We start from the raw sequence: 21,527 nt of genomic DNA on the forward strand, positions 1-21,527 counted from the left end.
TGTATTTATATTCCATGATTATCTGTATGAACTTGTTCTTATTTCTTCTTCTTCTTCTCCCTCTTTGTATATTTGTGATCTTAAATAATATGGTAAACTATAATTAATATGTAATATATTATTATTTTAAAGTGATTATAATTAATTAATACTAAGCATTGTTAAGTAGTGAAATGAATGAGATTTATTGACTAATTTGTTATTTATATGATGATATGGAACGTTGTTTAATAATAGAGTAATTATTAAGATTTAATATGTATACCCGGTCTGGTAGACTTGCTGAAGCGATGTTATTTTGTGGGATTAATCCCACTTTTGTGGGATTAATCCCTCTTTCCTCTGGTCTAACCTTTCCCGTTGTCTTATCCCTTTTGACCCTATCCCTTTATTACCTTCATAAAACTCAATAAAAATATTTATATAAAAAAATAACCCAACTCAGTCAGCCCGGGCAAACCACAATGCAAAGCCAAGCTTCTCCTCAATCTGCTTAAACCCGCTGAAATTTAGCCGTTTGGAATTTCCCACTGCTCAACTTGACCAAGAGTTATTTTTAAAGCAGAGTATTAGCCGTGGATTCCCCCCCCCCCCGCTGGTTTTTTTTTTATCTGCAGCCGTCATTCAGGAAAGCAACAGATGAAACTTTGCTAGCTCTGATAAAAGTCATGTGAAGCAAAAAAAGAAAAAAAAAACCATCTCCAGCCTCCGCCAATAGTTTCAGCTGCTATTAAAGGCACAAGGAAAGGAAAAGCAAAAGAGACACAGGAGTGGAAGCAAGCTTTGGATGAAAGGTAGAGCAGTTGGTGAAGAAATCTTGTGGTTTTTGAAGGGATTTTTCTGGATTGCTGCGTTTGCTGGTAAAATGGCCCGTAGGGGTAGGTGGATCAGCAGAGAGAGAGCAGACGCGGGGTATGTATTTGAAGCCTGGGAAAGGGTAAGAAGTTGATTGGTCTATGGTGTTATTTTTTTCCCCCTCCGGATTGCTCTGTGATATTAATAGAATTTAATAGCATGGCTTTGCCAGTTATGGGGAATCTCATAACGGTCCAGATTCATAAGCTGTCAACAATTGGGATCAGCTACCGCAGCTGATCTTGCTGACTTTTTGATCTCTATCGAAGAAGCATTTTGTCTTTTTGGAAAGCTCTCAGAACAGGTTGATCTGGGGGTAGGTGATGCAGTCCTGGAATCAGGAGCTGGATGGTGTCAGATTTGGGATGTACAGTTACGACCCCAGTTGAGCCCAAAATGTATGTTGCTAAGCGAAACATGAGTTCCGTGAGTTTGCCCCGCTTTATAGACTTTCCTTGCACAGTTGCTAAGCGATTCGTTGCGTTTGTTCAGTTAGAAACACGGTTCTTAAGTGAATCCGGCTTCCCCGGGGATTTTGCTTGTCAGAAAGTCAAAAAAGGGGATCACGTGATTCCCCCGGGATGCTGCAACCGTCATGAGTATGACTCACTTGCCGAGTATCTGAGTTTTTGTCATGTGACCCTGGGGATGCTGCAAACGTCATAGCTGTGAAAAATGGTCCTAAGTCGCTTTTTTTCAGTGCCATTGTAACTTTGAACGGTCACTAAATGAACTGTTGTAAGTCGAGGACTACCTGTAATTGAACTTTGGATGGCCGCATTAGCACATACTGTATTTTCGGGGGTATAAGACGACTCGGCGTATAAGACAACCCCCGACTTCGGAGCTGATTTGCATGCTTAGAAAGTTGTCTTATACGCCGGAAACTACCGTAATTTCCGGTGTATAAGACGACTCAGCGTATAAGACAACCCCCAACTTCGGAGCCGATTTGCATGCTTTAGAAAGTCATCTTATACGCCAGAAAATACGGGTAATATATATATTCAAACCATCAAAAACCATGTCGGGATTTCTCAAAACTTTCCTTCCCTTTTTGAGTTCCTTGTTCTAGTGGCAGTGATCGGCTTGCAGATGGTGGGGTGGGTTTTTTTTTTTAGCTGAGGTCATTCTTGGACTTTCCAGCTCTTGCTATTTTGTGGCCCTTGTTATATTTCTATCTTTTCACAAGCTTCTCTCGCTGCCCACCTTTCCTGATCTGGAGAACTAAAAATCGTAGCTTAAAAGCCAAAGCAGGGAAAAAAAAAAAAAAACAAGTTAAAATGTATAAGTAAAAATATGTCAGGTTAAAAACTTCAAAGGCTAGGAGGTGATCGTTACCAGGGGCAACCCCCAAGAAACCTGAGTAATTTCTTTTTTGTTCTTTTTTTCCTCCAAGCCCTGGGAGAAATTTTGTATCATGTATCTCTTTCCTGTCCAGAAAACAGGAGGAGATATGATAGTGGTCAATTCTGAAAAGAGTGGTTAGTTGCCATAAAATAATGCAGTTTTTTTACTTATTTACTTATTTACTTAGCAAAGGGGTCCTCAAACTTGGCCACTTTAAGACTTGTGGACCATCTCCCAGAATTCTGCAGCCAGCAAGTTTGAGGACCCCTGATTTAGCATATATATAGCATATCATATATGGACTAGCAATATATATTGATATATCATCTAGATTAGTAAAAAAAGAAAAAAGAAATCAGATACCTGACTAAGGGAGGGAGTCAAGCTATTTTCCAAGGCACCTGAAGGCAGGACAAGAAGCAACAGATGGAAACTAATCAAGGAGAGAAGCAACCTAGAACTAAGGAGAAACTTCCTGACAGTGAGAACAATTAGCCAGTGGAACAACCTGCCTCCAGAAACTGTGAATGCTCCAACACTGGAAATTTTTAAGAAGAAACTGGACAGCCATTTGTCTGAAATGGTATAGGGTTTCCTTCCTGAGCAGGGGGTTGGACTGGATGACCTCCAAGATCCCTTCCAACTTTATTATTGTTATTATTATTACTATATTATTATTATTATTATTATTATTATTATTATTATTATTATTGATCATCGCACAATCAGCCAGATGTTCAGATTGGATTTGGCATTTTTGTCTACCTATCGAGTCCTTACCAAGGACCCGGGATAGGCAGATGTGGATGTTTGATGGTATTACAGATATCGTCGCAGGATGGAAACAGTTCCTAGTAAGGCCGCCTTTTGCAATTGACTAATGGCGAATTTGTCAATGCCAATGGTGTCCAAGTGGTGCTCCAATTGTTTTGGAATTGCACCCAAGGCGCCTATGACTATTGGTACCATCCTTGCTTGCTTTTGCCACAGTCTTTCTATTTCTATTTGTAGGTCTTTGTATTTTGTTATCTTCTCCAGTTCTTTCTCATCTATTCTATTCTATTATTATTATTATGGATCATCGCACAGTCAGCCAGATGTTCAGACTGGATTTGGCATTTTGTCTACCTATCGAGTCCTTACCCAGGACCTGGGATAGGCAGATGTGGATGTTTGAGGGTATTACAGATATCGTCGCAGGATGGAAGCAGTTCCTAGTAAGGCCGCCTTTTGCAATTGACTAATAGCAAATTTGTCAATGCCAATGGTGTTCAAGTGGTGCTCCAGTTGTTTTGGGATTGCGCCCAAGGCACCTATGACTATTGGTACTACCCTTGCTTGCTTTTGCCACAGTCTTTCTATTTCTATTAATAATAATAATAATAATAATAATAATAATAATAATAATAATAATAATATATGCCCTCTCAGTTTACAGCCGGTCACGATGTGATCTATGGTTTGACGTGGGACCTCGCAGTCCCATTGAAGGGAGGATACTGTGCCCCATTCACAAGCAGTGGAGAAACTGGGAGTAAATTTACAAAGGATTTTTTTTGGGAAGGATTTTTTTAAATGCACCCCCCTTCCCTTCCCCCCCCCCCAAAAAAAGAGAGAAGAAAATAAAAGGCTGAGCAAAACGTTGATTCCTTAAGGGAATAAATGCCTATTTTTTTCCTGCAAATGTTTACATTTTAGGACATAGAAGTGGCCCCACGGCAGACGTGGTTGCAGAGAGACGCTCCCTTCTTCATCCCTGAAGATCTTCATCATGAAAGTTCTTCTGACTTTATTTTCCCTTTCTGTACTTCTTTCTCCTGGTAAGAAAACATCTGGTAATTCCTCAATAGCTGGACAAAGATCTTTTCTATTATGAAGGCAGGCATAAGCAGATCTTCCAGTTGCGTCATTAAAGCCCTTTTCAAGATACGCCTACTCTAACTTAGCACTTTCCAGAATTCCCCAGATATCGTAGCTCATGCCTGTATCTCTGTAGACCAGAGGTTCCCAACCTTTTGGGCACCAGGGACTGGTTCCATGGAGAGAGGTTTTTCTGCGGACCGGAGGGTGCGTGGTTTTCTGTGCTGCCTGCATTCCGCAGATGGGGCTTTGCTTGTTTGTGCGGACCGGTTGCGGGCATGCCGCGGACCAGTACTGGTCCACAGATCGGGGGTTGGGGACAATAAACAATAATGGGAACAGAAGTATGTGTTATGCCCCAGGGAATGGGAAAAGATTACAGGAGCCATTCTCCCCACAACTTCCTGGGGAATAACAGGGAGGAAATGGAAAACCAAGAGGGATTTGCAAGATTCTAGTGCACTTATGACCCTAATTGTCCCCAAATTTCTGTTGCTGAGACAGTTGTTAAGTACATTTTGCCCCATTTTATGTCCTTTCCTGCCACAGATGCTAAGTCAGTGATGGCGAACCTTTTAGAGACCGAGTGCCCCAAAACCGCCTCATCCCTGTCCTGCCCCCGTCTCTCTTGCCCGCAGACCACCCACCACCCCCACGGCCTGCCACAGCAGATCGCCTAGGTGGCCCAGCAGTGTCATGGCTGCCATGCCCTCTGTCCACACCTCACAGCAGCATCTGTAAGTGATGGGGCACAAGGGCAGAGTCTTGTCCCCACTGCCCAGCTGCCATGTACTTGGCTACGCTGCTCTGTGCAGGTGCACCCAGGGTGACTTTCCTCTGGGGTGGGGCTGCTGGTGAGGAGGGGCCCATGGAGGGTGGTAGGGCTAGGGTGACGGCATGTGTGCCCACTGTGCTAAGTGAATCCCTGCCATTGCTAAGTTAGCAACACGGTTGTGAAGTGAATCTGGACTTTGCTTGTCAGAAGCTCGCAAAAGAGGATGGCATGAGCTTGGGACACAGCACCAGTCATAAATACGAACCAGTTGCCAAGCAGCTAAATTTTGATTCCAGGATCATGGGGATGCTGCAACAGTTTCTTGCCTGATTGGACCTAACAAAAGATACTTTTGGGGGAGGGAAGGTGGGATTGTCTTCCTAAACTGGAGCAAATCTGTTATGGGGAGACCTCCCCAGTCTTACTCAAGGCAGCATCCCACCCGAGAAAGGAACATGTAGCAAATGAAAGAGGAGAGCTAACCTGCTCTCAATCCAAGCACCATGTTCATCTCTGATCCATCTGTTTTTTTGGGGATGACTGGAAAAGATGACTAGGCTTGCAATCCCCCCCCCAAAAAAAAGGTCAGAAAATTGAAGATGTCACTAAAGCCAATCCTTGTTGATTAGCTTATTTCCAGACGCAAGAAAACACGAGGAACAAGAAGCTTCCTGATCCATCAACTTCAGTTGAGAGGGAGCTGAAACCTCATACTCAAGAATCCAAGGATGCAGAACCATCCTTGGATTCTTGAGTATATATACATCTATTGGTGAGTACTGACCCCGATTCACTGGAGGGTCAGGGATAACAAGACTTCTTCAGGAATGTGTTGCCTTAATCTGTTGGTATGCTCTAGCAAAGCCCTTTATGGTGTGGGTCCAGGATATCTGAGGAGCTATCTTGCCCTAGTGGGAATGGCCTGCCCCAATCATTCTGCCCAAAGGGGTCTACTATGGACTCCATTGGCCAAGGAATTTTGGCTGGCAGGGTCTAGGAAAAAAACCTTTTTTGCCACAGCCCACAGTCTTTAGAACATCTTGCCCTGGGACATGAGATCTGACCTCCTCACTTATAAATAAATCTTCATTTGGAATAGAACAGTGGTGGTGAACCTATGGCACAGGTGCCAGAGGTGGCACTCGGAGCCCTCCCTGTAGGCACACATGCCGTTGCCCCAGCCTTGCCTCCCCCTGTGACCCCCTCCTCACCAGCAGCCCCCCTGGAGGAGAGTGACCCCCGAGCGTGGCCCACGCAGAGCAGCACAGCCAAGAACATGGCAGCCAGGCAGCGTAGACAAGACTCTACCCTCACGCCCCATCACGCACAGTTGACGCTATGGGGCCCGGGCAGAGGGCATGGACGCCATGGCGCTGCTGGGCTACCTGGGTGATCTGCGGCAGGCCCTGGAGATGGTGAGTGGCCCTGCAGGCAGGCGGGGTGGAGGCAGGGCAGGGGGTGGAGCTGGGGCAGGTTTTGGGCACTCAGTCTCTAAAAGGTTCACCATCACTGGAATAGAATATCTTTACTGTCATTGTGTAACTCACAACAAAATTAAGTGCTGTCCCCAGTGCACACTCCACACAAGTAAAAACCACAAATAAGAACATACATTATATACAAACATCCTCCACATTCTATTCACCATTGTGCTGCCCCTAATATTGCAGTTCGACGTTGCACTATACAGTGGTATTTAATATGGTTACAGCTCTGGGCTAAAAACTATTTTTCAGCCTATTTGTCTTTGTTTTTATTATCCTGTACCATCTGCCAGATGGTAATAGTTCAATGTCCGGGATAAGATGAGTCTTTAAGAATATTTTGAGCTTTCCTAAGACAATGGGAACTATACAGTTCGTCCAAGATGGGGGGTAGGAAAGGGCAGCCAATAATCCTCTGGGCGATGGTAATGACCCTGTGGAGCGCTTTCCTGTCCGCTACTGTGCAACAAGCAAACCACACACTAATGCAATAAATTAGAATGTTCTCTATGAAGCAATGGTAATGTCAATGCTGCTAACATCAGATGTTCTTGCTTGACAATATATAAAGATGCAGACATTTTCTATTTAACCTGTGTATTACTTTTAGAGTTAAAATTAGATGGTGCTGGAGGGGAGGGGGAATCATGTGCTTGGGGACTAGTTAGCCATAACAATATCTCAGTAGAGTATTCTTCAAGGTTGGTTGCAATAAGAGGAGAACGGGAGGGTAAATTCACACTTCAAACTAATTGGAGAATGTGATTTATGACTGTTAAATGAAGGAGTGAATTATGCTTAGATACTGTGTGTTTGGGGGAGGAGAATTCAGATTTTGGCTTCTTTATGTACCTGCCAAAGCAATAAAAGATGCTTTAAGGTAAACAATGCCTCAAAGTTCTTTGAAGAGCTTCTTCTTTTGGAACCATGACAGGTCACCAGTAGTTTTTCATTCATTTGAAGTTGCAATGAAGTTCTAATCTTCATGTTGCCTGGCAAGATGAAAATAAAATCTAGGACATTTTAGAATTTCTCACGATCAAGCCCAGGTCTTCACCTGGTTAATGAATTAACCCATTTTCTGAATTGACACCAACCATCTAACCATAAATTTTAACCTGGCAGTCTGCGTTCATACAATACAGGCTGAGCCAAACATACACAGACATGGAGAACCTGGCCAAATCACAAGACCAGCATGTTGTATGAATGTAGTCACCAGACCCTTAAGGGACCCCATTGATACATGGCTGAAATATCTGTCCTGCAGGTTGATGGGCCTTTTCACTTTTTCAGGTGTTTCCCTGGAGTGTGAAATGTGTTTTGGCACAGGAAATAGCTGTCTAAGTGAGAAAGAGAGATGTGAGTTGAATGAGGACATTTGTTTTATCGAATTGACAGAAAGCTCCAAAGGTGAGTAAAAGCAGCAGTAGACAAGCAGCCATCTTAATCCATTTTCACTCCCCACCATCTTTTATTTTTGTCTTTGGAAAGACAGGAAGTCCTCAACTTATGACCAGTCTGTCTGTTGCTAAGCAAAATGGTTGTTAAGTGAATCGTTCCTAATTTGCCAACCTTTTTTCCACAATTGTTAAGTGAATCACTGCAGTTATTAAGTGGATCATGCCATTGTTAAGCAAATCCGGCTTCCCCCATCGGCTTTGCTTGTCAGAAGCCGGCTGGGAAAGTCACAAATGGTGATAACATGACCCCAGGATGCTGCAACTGTCAAATGCATGCCAGTTGCTAAGTAAACAAATTTTGAACACATGACTGTGGGGATGTTATGACGGTCATAAGTGAGAAGACTGCTTGCAAGTCACTTTTTTTCAGTGCCATTGTAACTTTGGTCATTAAACAAATGATTGTAAGTCGAGGACTGAGTCTTTAATCACTGAGAGGTATAGAAATCAAATATTATGTCAACATCCAGCTTGAGAATCCAAATAAACTCCAGGTTCATTTTGTCTCTGAAAATCTTACTGTTTATTGAATATACTGCATGGTAAAGTCAAAGCAAAACTAACTCAGATTAAACAATAATTTTCCCAGCCAAACCCCCAACCTCTTATATAGTCCGTATAACAAGTTCACTTTGTTATGGGAACTGTCTGCTTCAAATCCACACCTGTTTTGGTGTCCTTGAAAAGATTTCAGGTTCTCACGGTCTTCAGCTGAATCATAGAAGTTTCATTTCTCTAGCTAACCCTCTTGAAAGTAACACCTCCTCTCCTTAATCTAAAGGCAAGTTGAAATGCAGAGGCACTTAGCTGCCAAAGTTTCATCCTTGACATATTAATAGTAACAATAAATATGCTTCTTTAAGTTTGCTAATTAATAAAGCATGATCTAAACACAGAAAGTTGTCTTCAACTTGAGTTCCTATGCTGGTCCTCCTAGAGGTAACTTTCCAAGGTTTTAGACTTGTAGATGCCAATCACTGAAGCTGAGCAAGCATCCTACTACAGCTCTGAGATCCTTGGTCACAAAATGAGTCCCACAAAAGCTCTCTTTGGGCACTTCTAGGCTAGGTGAAGACCCAGCCATGACAAAATGTGAAATCTTCTCTCTTGGCAGGAGAAACAACCATGTCCATTATAGAAAAGGGCTGCTATTTCTCAGAGAACTGCACCTCTGCATCTGTTTTGGTGACCTTTGGACAAGAAAAGTTCATCAGGAGAAGCACCCTCTGTTGCTTAGGAGAAGAGTGCAAAGAAGATTCTCTTCCATGTAGGTCTCGTCTTCTTTTCCTTTTCCTCTGTCAGTGATCTCCATCCAACAATGTAAGAAATGATTGGCACTCCTAACCAGCGGTATCAACTCAAAGAATTGGGAAGTTGCCATGCCCTCCAAGAACTTGAAGTACTGGAGTTCTCCACTAGAGGCCACGTTGAGTATTGTAATTCAGAGCAGAGCAACTGTAAGACCTGTGTGGACTTCAACTCCCAGAATTCTGCAGCCATAATTCCATGTCTGGGAAATTGGAGTTCACAGGTCTTAAACTTGCTAAGGCTGAACATCCCTGATCTCTAGAGGACTACAGATGTCCTATTTTTGATACAATCCTTCCATTGCAAATTAGAGGTTTCTGTTTTTTTCCCCTTTGCAAGATGGGTAAACAACTTTATCTGGGGGGGAAGAGGGGTGTTGCAGTATTCTTTGAAGACTGCCTCGACAGTGCTGGGAATGTTTGTTTATTTATTTATTACATTTGTTTTTTTTAAAAAATACTTACAAATAAGTCAAGGCAGTGAACATATCTAGTATCCTATTTCTCCCATTACAAGGTGAGGTGGGTTGGACCGTGTGGGATGCTGCTACAGTCGTAAATGTGAGGACTGATTGTAAGTCACTTTTTTCCAGTGCCGTTGTAGCTTGGAACGGTCACAAAAAAAAAAATGGTTGTTAAGTCAAGGACTGTCTGTATAAAAATGCAGGAGTACGTTTGACAGCAACTATGGGTGATAAATGCCTAGAGATGCCTAGAAAAATAATGGAACCGATGATCACATGAGGGTTGTTCATTTTTGAACTCAAATACTCTGATTTAATTAACTGGGCTCATTTTTTTTTCAGGGCCACCAATAAATATGACAGCCAATGGGAAACATTGCCCAGCCTGCTATTCTGAATTTGAGCCATGCCCTAAGGAGACGGTCAAGTGCACTGGAGCTGAGAATTACTGCCTGGATTTGGCTGGACATAAATATCCTGGTAATTTTGAGGTTATATTTTTAATATGTTCACACATCACCTTAAAACAGTGGTTCTCAACCTTTCTAATGCCGTGACCCCATAATACAGTTCCCCATGTTGTGGTGACCCCCAACCACTTATACATCACTGGGTGCCAGGGGCGTGGCCAAAGAAAAGGGGAAAAAAATGGCGGACAGCCTTGTTTGGCGACCCCCGTGAAATGGTCGTTCGACCCCAAATGGGGTCCCGGCCCACAGGTTGAGAACCACTGAATTAGACTCTATTCAAGAGAGTCTATTCTATTGGCTTTCAAAAGCCAACAGAATAAAAGGGAGTAGCACAGCTAAGGAAAAGGGGAAAAAAATGGCGGACTGCGTTGTTTGGCGACCCCCATGAAATGGTCGTTCGACCCCAAATGGGGTCCCGACCCACAGGTTGAGAACCACTGCCTTAAAATATAAGGTGCATTCATATAACCCACTTAACCCAATCTGTTTCCCTGAGTTCATTCAACCTCAGTTATGTTTCTCTGTGGGTATACGTGGCTTAAGGTGATCCTCACCCACAAGGCTGCAGGAACTGGATATGTGTAGTCTGGCGAAGAGAAAGGCCCAGGGGTGACGTGATAACAGTCTTCCAATATTTGAGGGCCTGTCAGAGAGAAGAAGGGGTCAACCTATTCTCCAAAACACCTGAGGGCAGGACAGGAAGTAATGGTTGGAAGCTTACCAAAGAGAGATTTAACCTAGAATTAAGGGTAATTTCCTGTCGGAACAACTCATCAGTGGAAGGGCTTGCCTCCAGAAGTTGTGGATGCTCCATCACTGGAGGTTTTTAAGAGGAGATTGGACAGCCATTTTCCAGAATTATATAGGGTCTCCTTTTTAAGCAAAAGATTGGACTAGAAGACCTCCAAGGTTCTAACTCTGTTTTTCTGTTCTCTGTACCAAACCATCATGTTACACCAGGATATGGTTTATTGGTTCGGGTATTTTATTTATTTATTAAAATTTATAAACCACCCCGCTCCCGCAGGATTCCGGGCGGCTAACAATAAAAACACAATATAACTTAACAAGACAAACAATACAGTAACATTCATCCAGGGGTCAGATTTTATAAACCCCAGGCCTGCCCGAAAAGCCAGGTCTTAAGCAGCTTGCGGAAAACCAACAGGGTGGAAGCGGTCCTAATCTCCGGGGGGGAGCTTGTTCCAAGACGTGGGCGCCATCACAGAGAAAGCCCTCCCCGTGGCCCCACCAAATGGCACCGCTTGGCCGACGGGACCTGAAGGAGGCCCAGCCTGTGGGATCTAACCGGACGAAGGGAACTATGAGGTAGTAGGCGGTCTCGCAAATAGCCTGGCCCTGAGCCATATAGATCTTTAAAGGTAATAACCAACACCTTGAATTGGACCCGGAGACCAATAGGCAACCAGTGCAGCTCACGGAGGATAGGTGTAACGTGGGTGTACCGAGGAGCACCCGCTATCACCCGCACAGCTGCATTCTGGACCAACTGTAGTCTCCAAATACTTTTTAAGGGTAGCCCCATGTAGAGCGCGTTGCAGTAGTCCAAGCATGAAGTGACAAGGGCATGAGTGACTGTAAGGAGAGCCTCCCGGTCCAGGTAGGGTTGCAACTGGTGCAACAGATGAACTTGTGCAGCATGTTTTATGCGTATAATACTGGCACTGTGTTTAAGCAACTTGAAAGATTAGTGTGTTGCGTTAGCCAGCCGTTAAGTGGATGAGTGGACTTCTTAGGTCATGATCACCAGGCTCTGTGTGACTTTCCTTCTTGTTTGTCATATTTAGATAAGCGCATCACTCTGAAAGGTTGCACAACTGCGCCCATCTGTAACGTTTTACTCTCTGGAAAAGTGAACTTGTTTGATACGGATACTGTTAATTGCCAGCCGGCCAACCAGGTGTCCCAGCTTACAGGATGTCTTCTCTTGTCTCTCTCTGGGCTCCTGCTGATGAAGGTCCTCTTGTAATGCACCTCTTGGAAGAAGCAGCCGTTAAAGGTTCCTTGTTTCTCCTTCTCAGAAAGAAGAACATAGAACATGAAAGGGGTATTTCACCAAGACAAATGTTTGAGTCCACTTGTTCAGTTTTCTCACTACTGACCAGCACAAGGTCTCCAGAGAAAGTGCTGGAACTTGAATCTGGACCCTCTTTTTAACCATGAGGAACAGCTTGCTAATTCATGAAGACACAGCCACAAAATGTCTGCTGGAAAATGCCTTTAATTAATAGAAGTTTGCAAGGCAGAGTGGCCACCCAAGGTGACCTTCCTTGACTGAGGATTTTGTCTCAGATGGTGGGACTTCTGCAGACCTGCAATCCATGCGCACAAGCTGCTGCTTTTCACAAATAAAGTTTGGCCATACCGCTCTGGTACTAGGAAGGTGGAGAAGTGTGTGTCTGTCTCCTGCAAAGCAATCTTCTGAAGATTTGCACAATTTAATGCTTAAAACCTGGCATCTGCTACCAGGTCAGTGTATGTAGTAATGATGGTGTTCACATGACGAATCTAATCAGGTCAGCGGACAATATGTGAGGCTTGGTTAGTTTTAACTCTGGTTTCTGGATGCATATGGAGCTTGATGTGATGTATGAAGCCAGTCTGGTTTCATAACTATTGCTCTATTTTTGTGCAATAATACTATTGCAAATATTGTGCAAATTGTGTGGGTTTACAGTAATTATGTTAGTGTGTTCTGCCAACGAGCTAGCCATATTAAGCTTCTGTTTCAAGTGGACCAAATGCTTGACTGGGTTCAAGGTAAAAATCCCTCATTTTTCCTCCTTTCCTGCTGGATATTTTGGGGAAATATTGGATACCTGTTGAACTTACTCAAAACTATTTGGACTTCGAAGCGACACCTCCAGACCTCCAAATAAAATAAGGTTTTAAACGTGGTGAGATCTTGCAAGAGTTTTGTGGTCTCATGGGTGACCTCGTGAGATATTGGTGAATTGGAATGAGACAACATTACATAACACAGTGCTCAAGATATGTTGCCAATCCTTGGGTGAGGCTAACTGTGCTTTAATAAAGTAAAATTCATTCCAGATCAGCTGATTTTATGCCTTAAAACAGGGGTCTTCACACTTGGCCCTTTTATGACTCGTGGACTTCAACTCCCAGAATTGCTTGTTTTCGTTCTTTCAGCCCAGTTGCTCCTAGGCCCTAAAGCAGGGTTCTTCAAACTTGGGCCTTTTATGACTTGTGGACTTCAACTCCCAGAATTCCTCAACCAGTGTGCCTGGCTGAGGAAGTCTGGGAGTTGAAGTCCACAAGTCATAAAAGGCCCATGTTTGAAGACCCCTGCCTTAAAATATCAAAACCCTACCAGATCCTTCAAAGGAAGCTCAGTCTTTTGACCATCTTCTACCTTGATGTGATTGAGGGGTCCTTGGTGCTCTCTGAGCATGTTTGTTTTCTTGCAGAGGTTTCATTATCCTAACTAGGTAACACCATCAATGCTGGTGATGATGTGATTCTTTGTGACTTTTGATCGACTCCTGGTAGATCCTGCACTTAGTTCCCCTCTCTCTTTTTCCTTCCTGGGGAGTCCTCCTTCATTCCTCATTGCAGTAGACAGTGAGATGGACAGACAGACACATATCTGCTCATTCAGTTCAGCTCAGCCTCCTCTATGTGGTCGTCATTGACAAGAAATCCCACCCAAAAGATGGAGTCCTCATATTTAGAAGCTGCCCATTGGCAGGCCATGATGACTATCAATGACAGGTCATATGGTGATGTTGACCCAAATCCTGCCTTTACCTACTTACGTCGAAGCAATTAGCATAAGTACATGCAGGCATAAAAATATACATCAGGTCTTCCCCCAGTCTTCTCATAATTGCCACAAACTTCCTCCTATGTTACTTATGCCTACTCTGGTCTTCCAAGATCTTCCCACTGTAATCCATTATTTTAATGTCTTCTTGGGATTGTGGTCTGCAGCATCTGAAGCCAAAGTGGGTTGGAGGAGAAAGTAAATAAATAAATAAAATTGAGATCCAGTTTGGGTGTACATGTGGTCCTTGACTTGTGACCGCAATTGGGATGGGAATTTTGGTTGTAAGTCATTGTGGTTGTTATTCAAGGTAAGCATGAGACTGGAGAGGCAGCACGGTGGCCTCAGTGGTTAAGATGTTGGGCATTTTGGCTGGAAAGATGGTAGTCCGGGTTTGAGACCCAAGCTCCATTTGATGGGGTGAGCTCCTATTCCTTGCTCTGTCAACCTAGCAGTCCGAAAACATGCAAATGCGAATAGATAAATAGGTACCATTTTGGTGGGAAGGGAAGAACACTCCATGACATCACATTGGCCACATGACCGTGGAAAGGTCTTCAGACAGCGCTGGCTCAAGGCCTTGAAATGGAGATGAGTGTCGCCCTCTGTAATTGGCAATGACTAGTGGAATAAGATCTGCAGGGATTCCTTTACAGCAGTGGTTCTCAACCTGTGGGTCGGGACCCCATTTGGGGTCGAACGACCATTTCACGGGGATCGTCAAATAACGCAGTCTGCCATTTTTTCCCCCTTTTCCATAGCTGTGCGACTCCCTTTTATTCTATTGGCTTTTGAAAGCCAATAGAATAGACTCTCTTGAACAGAGTCTAATTCTATTGGCTTTCAAAAGACAATAGGAATTGTCCAGGCTGTCTCTGCCCTGCTGAGCCCGCCAAAAGCCCCATTCTGCAAACGGTGCTGCACCAGTTGAGTAGTCCTCGACTTACGACCGGTTGAGTAGTCCTCGACTTACGACCGGTTGGGGGTCGCGGCATTAAAAAGGTTGAGAACCACTGCTTTATAGGATTGGATGTGGATTTTTCTCCTACATTTGCAGAGGTCGTTCAGCCATTCTCCTGAGTGAGCATTTTTTGCCGGCAAACGATCTAGGAAATTGGTAAAAACATGTCAAAAATAGTGGCAAAATGATCAAGAAGGATGCTGCTATCAGTTGCAAATATGAGCTGGTTGCCAAGCACCCAAAACACAGTCATGTGACTGTAGAGGGAGGGGCATGACATGTTATGAGGGCTAGATGTGTTTTATGGAACATAACGCACTGAGGCCGTTGTAACTTCAAATGGTTGTTAAATGACCGTTCGTAAATTGAGAACTCTCATTGCAGCACTTTTTGCTTGTCCTATAGAATCTACCACAGCAGGCAGGACATCTTACAAGTCCCATCTCTGAAGAAGCACCACCATCAGGGCCCGTGAGGCTGTGCCATTCATATTACTGCCACTATGGATATCCGTCTTCTTCAGGGAATCACACTCTGATGAAATAAACGTAGAGAGATATGCAACAGGAAAGAGTTTTGAGAAGCAAGCTGTCTCTCCCAATTTCACAACAGGAAAGGGTTTTGGAGAAAGAAACATATACTTCCCAAGTTAAGAAAATCATTTTTTTTCTGGGCTAGGTATAATATTTTGCTTTGGGCATTATTACGAGAAAGATATTCTAAAATTCATTCCCCCAAAAAAATAAAACCAAGAAAAAAAAAATGTGTCTCTTGTAAAATCTGGGTTGTAAATGACCCAGCCATGTAGCATACACGTCGTCTGACTTACAACAGTTTGTTTAGTGACCGTCCAAAGTTACAATGGCATTGAAAAAAGTGACTTATGACCACTTTTCACACTTACGACCATTGCATGGTCACATGATCAAAATTTAGATGCTTGGCAACTGACTCATATTTATGACGATGGCAGTGTCCAGGGGTCATGTGACTATCTTCTGACAAGCAAACTTAATGGGAAGCCAGATTCACTTAACAACCTTGTTCCTAACAGCTGCAGTGATTCACTTAACAACTGTGGCAAGAAATGGGTCGTAAAATGGGACAAAGCTCCCTTAACAAATGTCTCACTTAACAACAAAAATTCGGGGCTCAGTCGAAGATTACCTATAATAGAGGCTTGGGCCAATTCCTAATTTGGATTTTCCAAAGTGGTTTTTAAAAGAAAGTCCCCAGTACCAATAAAGGAGAATATTCATAGCTCAGGATTGAAATGAGGGATCCTTCGTGCTCTCTGAGCTTGGTGGTTTTCTTGCAGAGGTTTCATTACCCAAAAGCACTGATGATGTTTGACAACATCTGCAAGCAAGCAAGGAAGTTCAGAGAGCACTAAGGACCCTTCAAATTCCCGGCAGCTAAACATACACTAAATACACTGAATTCAGCAGTACATACATCCAGAACCCATCGTATGTTTAAGGCACGAGGACTTAGTTCACACAACTTACTGAGAACCCTCACAAACTACATTATGTTTAGCATGCGGCCACTGCAAGTGAGCGAAGTCCATAGATACCCAAGGGGGTATCATAAATAAGATCAGCCCTAGTTCAGCTAAGGCAGTGGTTCTCAACCTTTTTAATGCCATGACCCCCAACCGGTCATAAGTTAAGGACTACTCAACCGGTCGTAAGTCGAGGACTACTCAACTGGTGCAGCACCGTTTGCAGAATGGGACTTTTGGTGGGCTCAGCAGGGCAGAGACAGCCTGGACAATTCCTATTGGCTTTTGAAAGCCAATAGAATTAGACTCTATTCAAGAGAGTCTATTCTATTGGCTTTCAAAAGCCAATAGAATAAAAGGGAGTAGCACAGCTAAGGAAAAGGGGGAAAAAATGGCGGACTGTGTTGTTTGGTGACCCCCGTGAAATGGTCGTTCGACCCCAAATGGGGTCCCGACCCACAGGTTGAGAACCACTGAGCTAAGGAGTTCTGCTATTATCTTGGGATACTCAAAAGAATGTCATCCAGTGGTGGGATTCAAATATGGGAACAACTGGTTCTCTGTGTGGATGCCGCTTCTGGAAGTCCATTCTGGGCCTGGGCAACAAAAACTGGCTGAATCCTGCCACAGAAAAGAAGGAAGGAAGGAAGGAAGGAAGGAAGGAAGGAAGGAAGGAAGGAAGGAAGGAAGGAAGGAAGGAAGGAAGGAGTGGTGGGATTCAAATATGGGAACAACCGGTTCTCTATGTGGATGCCGGAAGTCCATTGCTGAAGTGGTGCAAACTGGCTGAATCCCATCACTGATGTCATCCATGTGGAAGATCAGTTGCCTTCGGCCTGGGTGTTATTAAAGGTGGGTGGGGTGTCAGCTACAGCTGCAGCACAGATTAATCAATTGGTAACCACACATTTTCAGATCTCCTCTTCACTAAAAGTGAAAAGGGAAGACTTTGTTTAGGGCAATGATTCAGCTTGATTTGCAAATGCAGATGCTGGCTGGGGAATTCTGCCAGTTGAAATTAAAGTGGCTGAGGTGGAGAAACATTGACCTCAAGTAGCACGGTTCCTCTCTCATTTTGAAAAACACAAACCGCAATTGTTAACAAAGATCCTTGTTCCTCCTCACATTAACTGTTAAAAGAAACAGTAAAAGAAACAAAAGAATGTGTTTTTTGGGCAGCCAGCAAAAAGTTTCCGCTTTGTTCAGGAATTTTGTTCCGTTTTCATGCTCAGTTTTACTTTCAGCATCCACTCTAACAGAAGGACAGGGTTTACATGTTTTCCACCCTCCCTTCCTAAATAAATATTATTTATTTATTGCACTTAATGGGTTTTAGTATTTTGTGGTTGCTGTTGCTTCCAGGAAGGTTTCTAAAATGGTTTTTAAAATGTATACCGTTAAAAGGAATGTTATGGAATTCTTCCTGGTGTCTGAAGTTTGTTTCTTTCTGGCCGACAATTTATTCCAAGGCTAATGGACATTAGGGCCATGATGTAAGAGAGGGGAGTTTTGCTCAGCTTCTTGTGGAATTTTATAACCCACACAAAATACTTTGTTGGTTAAAAGGAAATAAAGAAATAAATCTAAGCCTGTGCTTTCCTTGTTTTATTGTATTAAAGCCATTTTCCCATCTCTATCCACAAGATGGGAAAAGAGGGTTAAGAGAATTGAAGGACAATGTCAGAATAAGGAATTTTTCTTGTCAACAAGATGTGGTTAGAAAAAATACTGGGTGAACAAGTGGACTTTAAACCTGAACTTTTTTTACTAGGTATTATGCCTGAAAAGACTAATCAGCAGAAATTGTATTTACTCTTACACATTACTACAGCAGCGAGAATAATTTTTGCACAATACTGGAAGGATGAAGGACTGCCATCAGAAGAAGAAATAATCAGGAAAATATTGGAATGTGCAGAGATGGACAGATTAACTATGAGGTTGAAAGATAAAGAAGATACAGACTATTATCAAATTTGGAAGCGATTTTATTCTTGGCTAGAGGAAAGAATGAAGGATTAGGAATTGAACATGTATTAGCATAGCAAACTCCAGACAACTTGTTGATTGGAAAAATTAACATATGTTGATGAAAAAAAATTAATAAAAAGATCTTTACACATAAAAAAGATGTGTAAAATGTTCCCCCCAAAAAGATGTCTTTTTTGGGGGGGGGGGATTTTCCAACTCAACCATTTTCAATTCTGCAGGGCTAGAATTCTCTAGAGGTTTTCCACCCTCCCTCACTCCAGTGTTTAGATCAGTGCTTTGTTTTTTTTCTCTCCAAACTTGGCAGCTTTAGGTTGTCTGAATTTCAATTCCCAGAAATCCCCAGTTGGCAATTTAGATTTAGCAAGTTGAAACTGCGATCTCTAATCTCTGATTTTCCAAAGTTGCACAAGAAATGGAAGAATACAATGGTATCTCAGTTGCAAATATTCCTATATGTTGCTGGCTATTTACATTCATTCCAATCTGATTACAAAGTAGGTCTAGAGTCAGCACAGAATAAAGGGCGGGTAGGGGATTTTGTTTTATTTTATTTTATTGTAAAAATATCAGTATCTGATTGTTCTTTGAGTGAGTTTGAAACAAAACAAAATGACGTGGGTTTTTCCCTCATCAGAGTAAATTTAGAGCGAAGTGATTCTTGTGGCTTTAATCGAAGACCGTCTTAATTAGTTTCCATCCATTGTTTCTTGTCTTGTCTTCTGGGGCTTTAGAAAATAGATTGACCCCCCTCTTCTAGGGGTGACATGATAGCTGTGTTCCAATATCTCAGGGGCTGCCACAAAAAAGAGGGAATCAAGCTATTTTCCAAGGCGCCTGAAGGCAGGACAAGAAGCAAAGGATGGAAACTAAGCAAGGAGAGAAGCAACCCAGAACTAAGGAGAAACTTCCTGACAGTCAGAACAATTAACCAGTGAACAGCCTGCCTCCAGAAGCGGTGAATGCTCCAACACTGGAAGTTTTTAAGAAGAGATTGGAGAACAATTGTTCTGAAATGGTATAGAGTTTCCTGCCTGAGCAGGAGATTGGACTAGAAGACCTCCAAGGTCCCTTCCAACTATTCTATTCTATTCTATTCTATTCTATTCTATTCTATTCTATTCTATTCTATTCTATTCTATTCTATTCTATTCTATTCTATTCTATTCTAGCAGCCCCTCAAATATTGGAACACAGCTATCCTGTCACCCCTAGTCCTTTTTTTCACTGCATTAGACATACCTAAATCCTGCAACCATTCTTCATATGTTTTAGTCTTCTAATCCTCTTTGTTACTCTTTTCTGCACTCTTTCCAGAGTCTCAACGTCCTTTTTTTTATCGTGGGGACCAAAATTGGATGCGATACTCCAAGTGTGGCCTTGTTGTTGTTAGTTGCGAAGTCATATCCGACCCATCGCAACCCCATGGACAACATTCCTCCAGGCCTTCCTGTCCTCTACCATCTTCTGGAGTCCATTTACTGCTGCTTCAGTGACTCCCTCCAGCCACCTCCGTCTCTGTCGTCCCCTTCTTCTATTGCCCTCAATCTTTCCCAGCATTAGGCTCTTTTCCAGTGAGTCCTTCCTTCTCATTAGATGGCCAAAGTATTTGAGTTTCAACTTCAGGATCTGGCCTTCTAAAGAGCAGTCAGGGCTGAAGGCATTAAGAAGCAGTAGTAGCACTTCTCATGATCTTGATTCTGTCTCTCTGTTAATGCAGCCTAAGATTGTATTGGCTTTTTTTGGGGGGGGGGCATTTGCAACACCATTACTGAGTCATATTTAAGTGACTGTATTCCCTCTCACAGTTTCTGCTGTTGAGCCAAGTTTTACCTAATCTGTATCTGTACCTTGGAATTCTGGGAGCTGAAACCCACGCATCTTTAAATTGCCAAGTTTGAGAAGCATTGGTTCCGAGGCACTGTTGCCAACTATCTAACACAACTTGAAAAGCCCCACCATTAGAAAGCTTTCTCTTTCACCCGAGGTCATGCTCTCTTTCTCAGTGTTAAAAAGTGGCACGTGAAGGAGTCTGCTCTCGTGGTTTTGTAGAAGTAGAAACCGCAGGAGATGTTATTTTTCTTGATTGTTCTTGTTTTTGAGGCAGGCACTCCTAATCTTCCATTAGCAGATTGCTGATCTCATTGTACAAGCTTGGCTTAAGCCCAGATGCTACTTGTAAATAAATTGACATCATTACCACACCCTTGGCTTAGATGTTGTGCAGCTGCATGTACATCAAGCCTTGCAGGCCAGGTTCTTGCTATGTAGAATTTATGCCATTTTAGATATTGTTAAAATCGATGTAACCTCAATTTAGCTCTGATCATGTTTTTGCAATTTTAGGTGTTAGCACATTTTATGTAACTTTAGATACAACCACCTTTAGAGTCCAGGCCCAGGGTGTCCAAATTTAAGACCTATGGATTCCAGCTTCCAGAATTCCCCAGCTAGCAATGAAAGAGTTGTAGATTTCTCCTTTTTGATTTTACCCGTGGGTTCTATCCTGTAGATGCATTTTAAGTAGTATCACTTTGTATTTACTAGTTAATTAACATAGATTTATAAGTGCTTACTGTTAAGGCTCAGGACACAACACTTACAGACCATTCACAGACACACTTCTTATACTAGGTTAAGACTGCAGTAAATTGACCTGAATGATTGACTGTTCAGATTAGAAGACAGGACCTTATAAATTAAATTAATTAGCATATGCCAGTTTAATTTGGGGCTAAGTCCAGGCAACAAGCAAGTTTTAGATTTGCCATACCTTGGTTTATTGATTGATTAGATTTTTGTATTCCACCTTTATTGGTTTATAAGTAACTCAAGGCAGCAAACAAACCTAAGGCTCCTTCTACCTCCTATTTTCTCCACAACAACCCTGTAAGGTGAGTTGGGCTGAGGGAGAGAGTGATAGTCACCCAGCTGTATTTCATAGTTAAGGTGGGACTAGAACTCACCGTCTCCTGGTGATTGGCTCAAAGTCTCCCACCAGCCAGCTTTCATGCCTGAAGCGGGGCTAGAACTCACAGTCTCCTGGTTTCTAGGCCAGCACCTTAACCACTACACCAAACTAGCTCTATGGTCAAGAGATGTTGGAAATACATGGTTTAGCAACTTATGTTAGTGTGTTGTGCAAACCAAGCAACTGTAGTGAGCCATAGTATGGTTTATGCCAGGGGCAGGCAACCTTGGCTCTTTTATGACTTGTGGACTTCAATTCCCAGGAATTCT

The 21,527-nt window shown here is 42.8% G+C and overlaps 1 protein-coding gene and 1 long non-coding RNA gene across 5 annotated transcripts; one reads left to right on the forward strand and one right to left on the reverse strand.

Moving 5' to 3' along the window:
- The first annotated feature begins 632 nt into the window (after nt 1-632).
- LOC120296779 (phospholipase A2 inhibitor and Ly6/PLAUR domain-containing protein-like) lies at nt 633-15,738 on the forward strand. Of its 4 annotated transcripts, XM_039318752.1 has the most exons (7): nt 644-794; nt 3,904-4,025; nt 5,470-5,612; nt 7,621-7,737; nt 8,902-9,054; nt 9,901-10,038; nt 11,837-12,946. In XM_039318752.1, the coding sequence occupies exons 4-7, from the start codon at nt 7,641-7,643 to the stop codon at nt 12,016-12,018; spliced, it is 570 nt and encodes a 189-aa protein (XP_039174686.1). In that variant the 5' UTR covers nt 644-794; nt 3,904-4,025; nt 5,470-5,612; nt 7,621-7,640; the 3' UTR covers nt 12,019-12,946. The 4 variants fall into 4 exon arrangements, with proteins under 4 accessions (XP_039174687.1, XP_039174685.1, XP_039174683.1 ...); XM_039318753.1 differs by lacking the exons at nt 5,470-5,612; nt 11,837-12,946 and adding an exon at nt 15,200-15,738 and having other exon boundaries at nt 633-912; XM_039318751.1 differs by lacking the exon at nt 5,470-5,612 and having other exon boundaries at nt 638-794.
- LOC120296780 lies at nt 12,420-16,935 on the reverse strand. The gene is made up of 2 exons (XR_005553577.1): nt 16,755-16,935; nt 12,420-14,469 (listed from the first exon to the last, which is right to left on the reverse strand). It is a non-coding gene; the product is annotated as an uncharacterized LOC120296780 (long non-coding RNA).
- Nucleotides 16,936-21,527: the final 4,592 nt, after the last annotated feature.

Source organism: Crotalus tigris, unplaced genomic scaffold (genome assembly GCF_016545835.1).
Source record: "Crotalus tigris isolate CLP2741 ecotype Arizona unplaced genomic scaffold, ASM1654583v1 scf7180000021504.189830, whole genome shotgun sequence".
In the NCBI taxonomy this organism is placed as follows: Eukaryota; Metazoa; Chordata; class Lepidosauria; order Squamata; family Viperidae; genus Crotalus; species Crotalus tigris.

What these genes read in the sequence shown, in the direction of transcription:
- LOC120296779 (XM_039318751.1), top strand. Translation starts at nt 3,977, where the DNA reads ATGAAAGTTCTTCTGACTTTATTTTCCCTTTCTGTACTTCTTTCTCCT. An exon ending in ATTGACAGAAAGCTCCAAAG is followed by an intron (nt 7,738 to 8,901) that starts GTGAGTAAAAGC and finishes CTCTCTTGGCAG; the next exon opens with GAGAAACAACCATGTCCATT. An exon ending in CAAAGAAGATTCTCTTCCAT is followed by an intron (nt 9,055 to 9,900) that starts GTAGGTCTCGTC and finishes TTTTTTTTTCAG; the next exon opens with GGCCACCAATAAATATGACA.